The 12,615-nt window shown below is 66.1% G+C and overlaps 1 protein-coding gene across 1 annotated transcript in view; it reads left to right on the forward strand.

Annotated features, from left to right (window-relative positions):
- FLNA (filamin A) overlaps positions 1 to 5,121 on the forward strand; it is a 40,129-nt gene extending 35,008 nt beyond the window's left edge. The window contains 10 exon segments of the mRNA XM_065571315.1: positions 64 to 186; positions 321 to 587; positions 678 to 815; positions 1,133 to 1,248; positions 2,582 to 2,714; positions 3,145 to 3,168; positions 3,171 to 3,320; positions 3,626 to 3,844; positions 4,034 to 4,237; positions 4,657 to 5,121. Coding sequence (XP_065427387.1) covers positions 64 to 186; positions 321 to 587; positions 678 to 815; positions 1,133 to 1,248; positions 2,582 to 2,714; positions 3,145 to 3,168; positions 3,171 to 3,320; positions 3,626 to 3,844; positions 4,034 to 4,237; positions 4,657 to 4,844 — 1,562 coding nt within the window. The 3' untranslated portion in view covers positions 4,845 to 5,121.
- Positions 5,122 to 12,615: the final 7,494 nt, after the last annotated feature.

Consider the following 12,615-nt stretch of genomic DNA (forward strand, 5'->3'; position numbering starts at 1 on the left):
CAGGAAGTGCTGTGGGGCCCTGTCTGTGGCCGCCCAGCCCTGCTGACACCCTCCCCCCCACAGGGAGCCCCTTCTCGGTGAAGGTGACAGGCGAGGGGCGGGTGAAGGAGAGCATCACCCGGCGACGCCGCGCCCCCCCTGTGGCCAACGTGGGCAGTGCCTGCGACCTCAGCCTCAAGATCCCAGGTGAGCTGGGGCAGGGGGCTTGGGGGCAGGAGGGGGCTTGTGTTTGGGGGCGAGGGCTCTGGGCGGCCGGCTGGGAGATCATGTGGTGGCTGGTGGGGGGCACTATGGGGCATCTGACCCCCTTCTCCCTCCAGAGATCAGCCTGGCGGACATGACGGCCCAGGTGACGGGCCCCTCAGGGCAGCGGCTGGCGGCCGAGGTGCTGGAGGCAGAGAACAGCACCTATTGCGTCCGGTTCGTGCCCGCCGAGACAGGAGTGCACTCAGTCAGCGTCAAGTACAAGGGGCAGCACGTTCCCGGCAGCCCCTTCCAGTTCACCGTCGGGCCGCTGGGAGAGGGCGGTGCCCACAAGGTGCGGGCGGGGGGCCCTGGCCTGGAGCGGGCCGAGGCCGGCGTGCCAGGTAAGCGGGTGCTGGAGGCTGTTGGGGGGTGAGGGAGGGAGGGACCTGCACAGCAGCCTGGGTAACAGCGTCTCTCCCCCCCCCCCCCAGCCGAGTTCAGCATCTGGACGCGGGAGGCGGGCGCCGGGGGTCTCTCCATCGCTGTCGAGGGGCCCAGCAAGGCCGAGATTGCCTTCGAGGACAGAAAAGACGGGTCCTGCGGCGTGGCCTACATCGTCCAGGAGCCCGGTACGGACAGGGGCCTACGGGGCGGCTGGGCCAGCCCTGATGTCGACCTAGGGGGCCAAGAACCCCCCCGTTGACTATGCGGGGGGGGCTGGCTGAGGACTGGCAGTGGGGCTGGGGCAGTGCTAACCCCCCTCTCCCCCCAGGTGGCTACGAGGTTGGCTGGGGGCCTAGGAATGGGGCTGGGGAGCTGGCAGGGGACAGACCGTGGGGCTGGGGGTCGGCTGGGGTGCGGGCCGTGGGACTGGGGGACTGGCAGGGGGCCTGGGAGTGGGGCTGGGGGCCAGCCATGGGGCGGCGCTAACACCCCTCTCCCCCAGGTGACTACGAGGTGTCGGTGAAATTCAACGAGGAGCACGTTCCCGAAAGCCCCTTCGTGGTGCCGGCGGCGGCCCCCTGCCATGACGCCCGGCGCCTGACTGTTACCAGCCTTCAGGTGAGGCCCCAGAGAAACCGCCGGGCCCCCGCCCTCCTGCTGCCGGCACGGGCCTGGGGCGGCTGCTGGGGAGTGAGACGTCCTGGGGTCCCGGCTGAGTCGCTCCTGCCGGGGGGCAGCCCCCCGGCCGCACCTCGATCCTCGACATCCACAGAGCTAGCAGGCCCCACGGCTCGCCCTGCACGATCCCCGGGGCAGGCCCCCTCGAGCTGGGAGGTGAATGGCTGGTTGGACCCGCCCCTGTGTGCTGAGTGTGTGCCCTTGTTAGGGGCGTGACCCACAGCACGCAGGGACGGGGGACTGCTGGCTGTTCCCGGGGGGAGGCTTGGCAGGTCTTGTCACCACAGGCTTGTCTGCCCCTGCCCCTGCCCCCACCCCCTCTGCCCCATGGCGCAGACGGGAATGTAGCTGGCTGTGCCCCCCCCTGCCCCACGGCCGTGTCCCCCTAGCATGACCAGCTCCAGAGCAGCCGTCAGCTCCTGTCCCGGGACGGAGACTCCAGCCACGCCAAAGGGCCACGTGTGTCACTCCCCGAATCCCAGTCTCCAGCTCGTCCTGCCCCCCCCGGGGCCCCCTGGCAGCTTGTCCTCTCAATACAGCAGGCCAGGCCTTTGATCTTCCCTGGTAAAACAGCCCCCCCACCTTCTTGGGGTACCCCAACCTCTCCCATGGGCGAGGGGCTTGCAGTGAGCTTCCGGTGACCGCAGCCCCTCGGGACAGAGCTTCCCCCCCCCCCCCCCCCCGACGTGCTGCCCACTCCCGTGTCTCCTCCCATGTAACGCCCCACACACACACCGTGAGGCGAGGGGGGGATGGGCTGTAGGGGGGCATGGGGAGGGAGCAGAGCCCCCAGCTGGGGCTGTAACCTGTCTGCCCCCCTCTGGCATCAGGAGGAAGCAGTGGGGCCCAGGGCTGGGGGGTAGCGCAGCCGCCGGGGGGAGGAGGGTGGGATCCTGTGCCGGCCCAGGACAGCAGGGTGCCCCCCAAACCGCCCCGGGGCGCCGCGGTTTTCTCTTGTGTCTCTTTTAAAGGCTCTTAACAGACCCCGACGACGCCCGGGTCAGGTACTGCTTAAAGAGAGAGAGCTGCCCCCATCCCACCCCACCCTGCCCCCCACCCTACACTGCCACCAGGCCCGTGCCGTGGGCTGCTGGGACCCATAGCCTGCGGCTGCCCCTCAGGCCCGGCCCGCCAGCCCGCGCTCCCAGCTCTCCCTCTTTAAGCAGCCAGGCTCAGGAAGGTAAGTGACGCAGCTGGGGTGAGGGACCCCCTGGTCTCCCCCCGGCCCCCCGCCCCACCCCCGGGCCCCGCTAACGCTCTGCTGTGCCTCCAGGAGTCAGGGCTCAAGGCCAACCAGCCGGCTTCCTTTGCAGTCAGCCTGAACGGCGCCAAGGGGGCGCTGGACGCCAAAGTGCACAGCCCCTCGGGCGCGCTGGAGGAATGTCACGTCACCGAGATCGACGAAGGTGAGGCCGCCCCACGGAGCGGGGCCTGGACCCCAGATGGGGTGGGCAGGGGGCAGAGAACCCAGGAGTCCTGGCTCCCAGCCCCCCCACCCCCTCCAACCCACTCACCCCCACTCCCCTCCTAGAGCCAGGAGAGAACCCAGGAGTCTGGGCTCCCAGCCCCCCTGCTCTAACCACCAGCCCCCACTCCCCTCCCAGAGCCAGGAGTGAACCCAGGAGTCCTGGCTCCCAGCCCCCCTGCTCTAACCACCAGCCCCCACTCCCCTCCCAGAGCCAGGAGAGAACCCAGGAGTCCGGGCTCCTAGCTCCACACCCTACCGCCTCAAATTGCTGGTCCCTCCCCATTGAGCAAGCTGCCACTCTTGCCCCAGGGCTGCTGGGGGGCAGGACCCCAATGCTGCCCCTCCTCTAATGCTGCCCCTACCCCCAGATAAATACGCCGTGCGCTTCATCCCGCGGAGAATGGCGTCTACTCCATCGATGTCAAGTTCAACAGCGCCCACATCCCCGGCAGCCCCTTCAAGATACGCGTCGGGGAGCCGGGCCAGGCGGGCGACCCAGGCCTGGTGTCTGCGTACGGCGCAGGCCTGGAGGGGGGCACCACCGGTAGGGGCTGCTGGTCGGGAGTGAGGGGCAATGGCGGATCTGGGGGCTGTGGGTCGGGAGTGAGGGGCGATGGTGGGGCCGGGGGCGGCGGCTCGGGAGTGAAGGGCGTCAGTGGGGCTGGGGGCGGGAGTGAGAGGCTCTGGCAGGGCCGGGAGCTGCGGGTTGGGAGTGAGGGGCGCCGGCAGGGTGGGAGTGAGGGGTGGGGCCAGGGGCGCCGGCGGGTCGGGAGTAAGGGGCACTGGTGGGGCTGGGGGCGCCAGGTCAGGAGTGAGGGGCGCCGGCATTGACACCCGTGACACTTGCAGGCAGCCCAGCGGAGTTCGTGGTGAACACGACCAATGCGGGCCCCGGGGCCCTGGCCGTGACCATTGACGGCCCCTCCAAGGTGCAGATGGACTGCCAGGAGTGCGCCGAGGGCTACAAAGTGACCTACACACCCATGGTGCCCGGCAGCTACCTGATCTCCATCAAGTACGGCGGCCCCTACCACATCGCCGGCAGCCCCTTCAAGGCCAAGATCACAGGTGTGGGCCCTGGGGGCGTGCCTGGGCCCTGGGGGCAGGCCTTTCGCAAGCCCCTCCCACGGGGGGGGTTCACTTCTCTCTGAGCAAAGGGCTCAGGCTCTCTGCACACTCAGGCAGCATTGGCTGTACTGGTGCCGGGGGCGGGGGATCCCCTCCACTGCCCCCATCACCCCGATTGTCCCCCCACAGGCTCCCGCCTGGTGAGCAGTCACAGCCTGCACGAGACGTCCTCTGTCTTCGTGGACTCGGCCGGGCGGGCGGAGGTGGCCGTGCTGCAGGGGGCGCCCCCCAAGTTCGCCTCGGACGCCAGCAAGGTGGTGGCCAAGGGTCTGGGCCTGAGCAAGGGCTTCGTGGGCCAGAAGAACTCCTTCACGGTGGACTGCAGTAAAGCAGGTGTGGGGGGCGGTGGGGGCCGGGCCAGGTCTCTGGGGCAGGGGTGGGAGGACGTGGGGTATGGCTGGGGGGGAGGGGGGGGCAGGAGGGCAGCTCCCCCCTCACCCACCTGGTGCTGCTGTTTTTGCCCCGGAGACACGGACAGGAACAGCTGGGCTGGGTGAAGGGGTCCGGGGGTGGCAGCAGTGGGACCTTGGGGTGGCCTCAGCTGTGCTATGGGGGGTGGATCTGGACCCCCCAGAACCAGCCCAGCTGCAGGGCCTGTGTAGCTAACTCTGTGTGGCTCAGGGGCGTGGGGTTCTGAGGGGGCACTGGGGCTGGGAGAGGGTGGAGTTGGGGGGCTGAGGGGATTAGGTGGGGGCAGGGGCCCAGGCTGTACCTGGCTGCCCCTGACCCCCGGTCCCCCCCCTCCCCCCCAGGGAACAACATGCTGTTGGTGGGCGTGCATGGCCCGCGCACGCCGTGCGAGGAGATCGTGGTGAAGCACCTGGGAAACCGGCTCTACAGCGTCTCCTACCTGCTGAAGGAAAAGGGCGACTACGTCCTGGTGGTGAAATGGGGCGACCAGCACGTGCCCAACAGCCCCTTCCACGTCTCTGTGCCGTAGCCCCCACCCGGATGCCTGGGTCCGCTGGGCCCCCGCTGCCTGCTGGCCTCGCCCCCCCTCACCCCCCGCGCCCAGGCAGCCATGGGGCCCCACGGCCGCTGGGGCTGGGCCATTCCTCGGGGTCTCGGGCGGCCGTCGCCTCCGCAGCTTCGCCCATTTAACCAGCCCCCCCCCCCCAAAAAAAAAAAACTCCTAGTTTATTAATTTTTGGTTAATTTTGTTGTGCACGCCAGCCACCCCTCCCCCTCCAGGGATGGGAATAAACTCTTCTGCTTCAGCTGCCGTCTGTCCGTCCGTCTGTCCAGGGGGCGCAGATCCCTTCTGTCTCCCCCGTCCAGTGGCAAGGAGTCCCCCAGGCCCCTGGCGTCCTGCTCCGCCATAGGCGGGTTCCCTGGGGCCCCCCGTGGGTACCGAGCTCGGCACCGGCCTGGCCCAACCGCCGGCTCTGCGCCGCCTCCCGGCCCCTCCCTGGCTCCCGGCTGCTGGCACGGAGCGGCTGCCACCCCCACCCAGAGGAAACCACAAGCCAGGGCTCGGAGCGCGCGGGGCTGCCAGCGGCAGGCGGCCCGACGGGGCGGGGCCCACAGATGAGGGGCACACCAGAGACTGGGGGCAGCCCTGCCCCCCGAGCTGGCGCCAACCCCCCAGGCTCAGAGCTGCTGCCTGGGCAGGGCAGCATGTCCCAGCAGCGCCTGGCACGCGAGGCTGGCAGCCACTCGCCGGCCCACTTCCTCTGCAGCCCGGGGTGGGGCAGAGCGAGGCTGGGCCCGCCCCAGGAATCTAGTTATCCCTGCCCCCCAGCCCTGCCAGTGCCCCACACTCCCCACGTGCAGCCCCTGCTGGCCCGGCCCTGGGGTCCCCCCCCCGGCCCTGCCAGTGCCCCACACTCCCCATGTGCAGCCCCTGCTGGCCCGGCCCTGGGTCCCCCCCCCGGCCCTGCCAGTGCCCCACACTCCCAATGTGCAGCCCCTGCTGGCCCGGCCCTGGGGTCCCCCCCCCGGCCCTGCCAGTGCCCCACACTCCCCATGTGCAGCCCCTGCTGGCCCGGCCCTGGGGTCCCCCCCAGCCCTGCCAGTGCCCCTCACTCCCCACCCACAGCCCCTGCTGGCCCGGCCCTGGTGTCCCCCCCGCCCTGCCAATGCCCCACACTCCCCACCCACAGCCCCTGCTGGCCTGGCCCTGCCCCCCCCGCAGCCCTGCCAGTGCCCCTCACTCCCCACCCACAGCCCCTGCTGGCCCGGCCCTGGGGTCCCCCCCCCGGCCCTGCCAATGCCCCTCACTCCCGACCCGCAGCCCCTGCTAGCCCAGCCCTGCCCCCCCGCAGCCCTGCCAATGCCCCACACTCCCCACGTGCAGCCCCTGCTGCGTGTTTCCAGCTCTCGGAAGCAGCAGCCCCTCTCTGACCCTGGGGAGGTTGGCTGGGCTCAGCCACCTTTGGCTTCCTTCCCACATCTCCAGGCTCTGGATTTCGCTGCCCTATAATTAGGGCTCCTTGTGGTTGACGCTGCAGGGCCGGGCTGGGCTGGGCTGGGCTGGCTGCCAGCGGGGCCTGGTGATGGATGGGAGCCTGGGCCTCTGCTCCCTTCCTCCCCTGCTGCAAAGGCCTCGGGTGTTGCCTTGTTTGGGCATCGATCCTGGGCTAGGGACACCCCCCACAGCGTGAGCCACTCCCAGCATGGACCCCCCTCCCCTCTTCTTGGTGCTATTACATGCTCTTGGTGCCCCTCACTCCCGACCCACAGCCCCCTGCCAGCCCACCCTGCCGGTGCCCCTCACTCCCGACCCACAGCCCCCTGCCAGCCCAGCCCTGCCCCCCACCACCCCTGCCAGTGCCCCTCACTCCCGACCCACAGCCCCCTGCCAGCCCAGCCCTGCCCCCACCATCCTTGCTGGTGCCCCTCACTCCCGACCCACAGCCCCTGCCAGCCCACCCTCCCAGCGCCCCTCACTCCCAACCCACAGCCCTGCCAGCCCAGCCCTGCCCCCCACCAACCCTGCCGGTGCCCCTCACTCCCGACCCGCAGCCCCCTGCCAGCCCAGCCCTGCCCCCCAGCCCCGCCGGTGCCCCTCACTCCCGACCCACAGCCCCCTGCCAGCCCACCCTGCCGGTGCCCCTCACTCCCGACCCACAGCCCCCTGCCAGCCCAGCCCTGCCCCCCACCATCCCTGCTGGTGCCCCTCACTCCCGACCCACAGCCCCTGCCAGCCCAGCCCTGCCCCCCACCATCCCTGCCAGTGCCCCTCACTCCCGACCCGCAGCCCCGAGGGCTGCTGCAGCTTTGTCCCTGGTGCAGCAGAGACACCTGCTGGCGCAGCCAGGGATTGCACCGGTGGCAAGGGGTCACGCCATGGGCAGAACCCGCCCGGCTGTGGGCCAGGGGCTGTATTATAACCGCCCCCCCCCCCCCCCCGTGGCTGCCTGGCCTGCTGGGCCCCTCTGTGCCATCCTTGCCCCCCTGAGATCTGCAGGGGGCTCAGTGGGGCACATGCCCCCTGCCGCGTGGGGACAATGCACCCAGCTGACCTATGAAGCTCGGGGGGGACCAGCCAGGCACACGGAGTTGGGGGGTCATTGTGCTGCTGAGCTGGGCGGTTGTTGCCAGCCTGGGCCCAGGAGGTTTGTCATATTTCTCCCCCTGCCCCCCACACACCCTGTGTTCCCGCCTCTCCCCACCACACACACAGACCCTGTGTTCCCCTCCCCACCCCCCACCCTGTGTTTCCCCTGCCCCCCCACCCCATGTTCCCCCCTCCTCATGTCCCTCCCCCTGCCCCCCTGTGACGGTGCTGCCCGTGGGAGCCAGATGAGGTCACTCAATCAGGGTGAACTGCAAACAGAACGGGGAAGACCAACCCCAGAGGCTGGTGGATCTTCCAAACTTAGATTTACCAATCAGCCTAAAACAGCCTCTGTAGGACCTCACTGGTTACTCAGACGTCCAAACAACGCAGTTCCCTTCAAGTGCCCGGCCTCCGTCCAGACACACACGTCAGATATGATGATGATTATTGAAAATCTGATCTCATCATATAAAAGAAAAGGTTCTTCCAATCCCAAAGGATCAGCCACACACCCAGGTTCAATTACAACTTAGATCTTACCCAAATCTACACTATAGTCAATTCTTATTAACTAAACTAACATTGATTAGAAAAGAAAAGCGAGAGAGAGTTGGTTCAAAGATCAATATACAGACAGACTTGAATTCAAATCTTGAGGTTCAGACACAGCAGAGATGAGCTTGTAGTTGCCAAAAGTCCTTTTAGAAACAGTCCAGAGGTTACAGGCCAATGTCCATATGTTGTACTTAAAGTACTGCACAAGATCTTTTCAGGGGGAATAAGACAAAACGCCACATTTATTAGTAATACATGTATTCATTAACACTGTATTATATGCATATAATATATTACACTTACACTCACACACACACACAAACACACTCCGTCTTGTTGTTACCAATTTTGTTGTTACCAATTAGTTGCTCCCCTTAACTTCACTGGCCAGGTGAGTTAGATGGGGGAGGGGGTGGAGCCGGGCTTCTGCCGATCCGGATCGATGCTCCCATGTTGACAAGACGAGACCCGGGGTCCTCTGCAAGACACCTCACTTTTATAGCAGCTTTCCTCTTATGCAAATCTGTACCAGATTCAAACTCTGTGTCTGTGTCCATTGGTCCTTTGTGCTGCTTTCTTTTGAGTGTTGTCCCAATGCTGCAAAGAGGGTGTTTCCAAAAAGAAGGTGCTTGCTTCTAACCCCCCGAGGGCCGTCCTTCGGTATGTCTGCTTGTCTTTAATGAGCCCACATGACACGTTTTATTGTCCTTGGGTCTGGCTCCCAGCCCCTCTCCAACAGTTGAGGCTGTCTGGAGGTGCTGCCTTCCATGCCTTGCTCATCCACACCTCATTCATTCAACAGGGCAATTGATTAAGGGGGGGGGGGGAGAGCTCTTGTTCTACTGCTAGCAAAAAGAAATTTTTTTTCTATCTTATTCTATCCTTAGGGGCTATAATATTATACCAAGGGCAATGCAAAGTTTCTAAATGAGGCTTTGAAACAAAGTCCCATGAAAACAGAGGTCACACTTGGTTATATGTGTGACCCATCACAAGGTTATATGAAGAGGCACAATTGTAAAGTCATATGAAAATTATCAGAGATTGATCTACACATATGCAGGATGACTCCAGTCAGTGACTGGGGAATCTCAATCCTTGTGTCTTAAGGTTTCCCCGCTCTTGGAACCCAAAGCAGATCTGAGATGCAGCAGGATCGTGTCCCAGGGTTCTTATACATTTCCAGCAGCTTTTCGGCCTGAGAAAACAATCGGCCTAACTCTCCTTCTCCCAAACATCCTGGCAATTAGCCCAGGGTCATTTATCCTAGGGTTACCATTCGTCCGGATTTACCCGGACATGTCCTCCTTTTTGTGTTAAAATAGCGTCCGGGGGAATTTGTAAATCACTCACAATGTCCGGGATTTCCCCCCCTCCCCGGCAGAGCAGAGCGAGCGGCTGGGAGGGCTGCAGGAAAGTCCCGGGCTGGATTCCGGAGCAGCTGTAGAGGAGCCGGATCCGCCCTGCATTCTGAGCCGGCAGCTCTCCCCTGCAGCCCGGTCCGGCAGCACTGTGCAGGGCCAGGGACCGGGTTTTGTTGTGCTGGGGAGCGCAGCCACGTGTCCGGCTCGGCTCGCACAGAGCCCAACACCCTGTTCTGAGCAGCAGGTAAGGGAGCCAGGGGCAGGAGAAGGGGCAAGGAGGTTCTGGAGGGGGCAGTCAAGAAACGGGGGGGGGGGTCGGGAGTTCAGGGGGGGGCTTTTTTGGGGGGAGTGGAGAAAGTTTTGGGCAGTCAGGGTACAGGTAGGGGGTAGGGTCCTGGGGGGCAGTTGGGGGGGGTCCCAGGAGGGGGCAGTTAGGGGACAAGGAACAGGGAGTCTTAGGTAGGGGGGTGGGGTTCTGGAGGGCAGTTAGGAGCAGGGGTCCCAGGAGGGGGGCAGTCAGGGGACAGGGAGCGGGGGGGTGGGGGGCTGGGAGTTCTGGGGGGGCTGTCAGGGGGCAGGAGTGGGGAGAGGGATCGGAGCAGTCAAGGGACAGGGAGCAGAGGGGTTTAGATGGGTTGGGAGTTCTGGGGGGGGCTGTCTGGGGGTGGGGGGGTGGATAAGGGTTGGGGCAGTCAGGGGACAAGAGGCAGGGAGGCTTAGATAGGGGGTGGAGTCCTGGGGGGCAGTTAGGGGCAGGGGTCCCAGGAGGGGGCAGTCAGGGGACAAGGAACGGGGGGAGGGTTGGGAGTTCTGGGGGGGTGGGAAGTGGGAGGGGCAGGGGGGGGCTAGGGCGGGGCTCCTCCCGTCCTCTTTTTTGCTTGCTGAAATATGGTAACCCTATTTATCCATTACACAGTTCAGATCCAGGTTAGCCCAACCTTCAAAGAGACATAGAGACAATAACACTATTTCCCTCAAGTGTCTTCCTACACGTTAATATTCCTTTTTGATCTTTGAATCAAAGTTATAGCAATAGACAAGACTTGTTTGCTCCCATCACAAGACCTGAGCAAACGTCTACCCTTGAGATCGCTAACAATGCTGGCTGCATTTCAAAGCTCTGTTCACTTACAGATCTTCCTAACCCGTCCTTAAGGTTCACCCATGAGCCAGGTCAGTCTGGGAGGTAATGAACTCTTTCTGGCCCTGTCACCTTCCAATGAAATATTATATTACACTCATAACGTCACATCCCCACACACCCCGTGTCCCTCCCCCCTGCCCCCCCACACCCGTGTTCCCCTCTTCCCGCGTCCCTCCCCCTGCCCCCCATATCCCGTGTTCCCCTCTCCCCGCATCCCTCCCCTGCCCCCCCACACCCCGTGTTCCCCTCTCCCCGCGTCCCTCCCCCTGCCCCCCCACACCCGTGTTCCCCTCTCCCCGCGTCCCTCCCCCTGCCCCCCCATACCCGTGTTCCCCTCTCCCCGCGTCCCTCCCCCTGCCCCCCCACACCCGTGTTCCCCTCTCCCCGCGTCCCTCCCCCTGCCCCCCATACCCCGTGTTCCCCTCTCCCCGCGTCCCTCCCCTGCCCCCCCACACCCCGTGTTCCCCTCTCCCCGCGTCCCTCCCCCTGCCCCCCCACACCCGTGTTCCCCTCTCCCCGCGTCCCTCCCCCTGCCCCCCATACCCCGTGTTCCCCTCTCCCCGCGTCCCTCCCCCTGCCCCCCCACACCCGTGTTCCCCTCTCCCCGCGTCCCTCCCCCTGCCCCCCCACACCCGTGTTCCCCTCTCCCCGCGTCCCTCCCCTGCCCCCCCACACCCGTGTTCCCCTCTCCCCGCGTCCCTCCCCTGCCCCCCACACACCCGTGTTCCCCTCTCCCCGCGTCCCTCCCCCTGCCCCCCCACACCCGTGTTCCCCTCTCCCCGCGTCCCTCCCCTGCCCCCCCACACCCGTGTTCCCCTCTCCCCGCGTTCCTCCCCCTGCCCTCATACCCCGTGTTCCCCCCTGCCCCACACATACCCCGTGTTCCTCCCCTCGCCCCACACACAATGTGTTCCCCCCACCCTGTGTCCTTCCCCCTGCCCCCCACACACCCCGTGTTACCCCCTGCCCCATGTCCCTCCCCCTGCCCCACACACACCCCGTGTTCCCCCCTCCCATGTACCTCCCCCCGCCCCACACCCTCCCTGTGTCCCCCTGCCCCTCCCCCACCCCGTGTCTCCTCCCCCCACCCCACACACACACCGTGTTCCCCCCTCCCCGCGTCCCTCCCCCTGCCCCCCCAAACCCCGTGTTCCCCCCTGCCCCACACATACCCCGTGTTCCTCCCCTCGCCCCACACACACTGTGTTTCCCCCACCCCGTGTCCTTCCCCCTGCCCCCCACACACCCCGTGTTACCCCTGCCCCATGTCCCTCCCCCTGCCCCCCCACACCCCGTGTTTCCCCCGCCCCACACACACTGTGTTCCCCCCACCCTGTGTCCTTCCCCCTGCCCCCCACACACCCCGTGTTACCCCTGCCCCATGTCCCTCCCCCTGCCCCACACACACCCCATGTTCCCCCCTCCCGTGTACCTCCCCCCGCCCCACACACCCCGTGTTCCCCCCTCCCCTCTGCCCCACACACCCCGTGTTAGCCCCGCCCCATGCCCCTCCCCCTGCCCCCCCACACACCATGTTTCCCCCCACCCCATGTCCCTCCCCTTGCCCCACACCCACCCCGTGTCCCCCTGCCCCTCTCCCACCCCGTCTCCTCCCCCCACCCCACACACACACACCGTGTTCCCCCCTCCCTGTGTCCCTCCCCCTGCCCCACACACACCCAATGTCCCCCCTCACCCCAGCCCCCCTCACACTCCATGTCCCCCCCTGCCCCTTGTCACAAAGTGGGGGATTTTCTTTTTTTTTTCCAATGGTTTGCATGCCGAGGGGGTGAGACTCAGTGTCCCTGGTTTAACGAGGGGAGGGGAGAGGGAGTTCGTTGGGACAGACCCGGAGAAGGAACTTGGGACCCCGGCCGACGGCCTGGAGAACGGAGACCCCAGCGACTGGTGACCCGGAGTCGCAGCCGGCTCTGGCCAGTGGGGGGACAATGGGCTGCGGGGAGAGGACCCCGGTGACCGGACCAGCCGGTTCCAGCCCGAGGGGCCAGAGGACAGAAGAGGGGAGAGGGGCCCAGGCGACCCTGTTTCCCTGGCTTGGGGCCGGTGGCATCCGATGCCCAGCTGGGGAGCAGGGGGGTCGGGGCTGGAGAGGGGGGGCTGGGGGTGGCCACACCCAGTTCCTGGG

The sequence above is a fragment of the Chrysemys picta genome, chromosome 17 (genome assembly GCF_011386835.1).
Source record: "Chrysemys picta bellii isolate R12L10 chromosome 17, ASM1138683v2, whole genome shotgun sequence".
NCBI lineage: Eukaryota > Metazoa > Chordata > Testudines > Emydidae > Chrysemys > Chrysemys picta.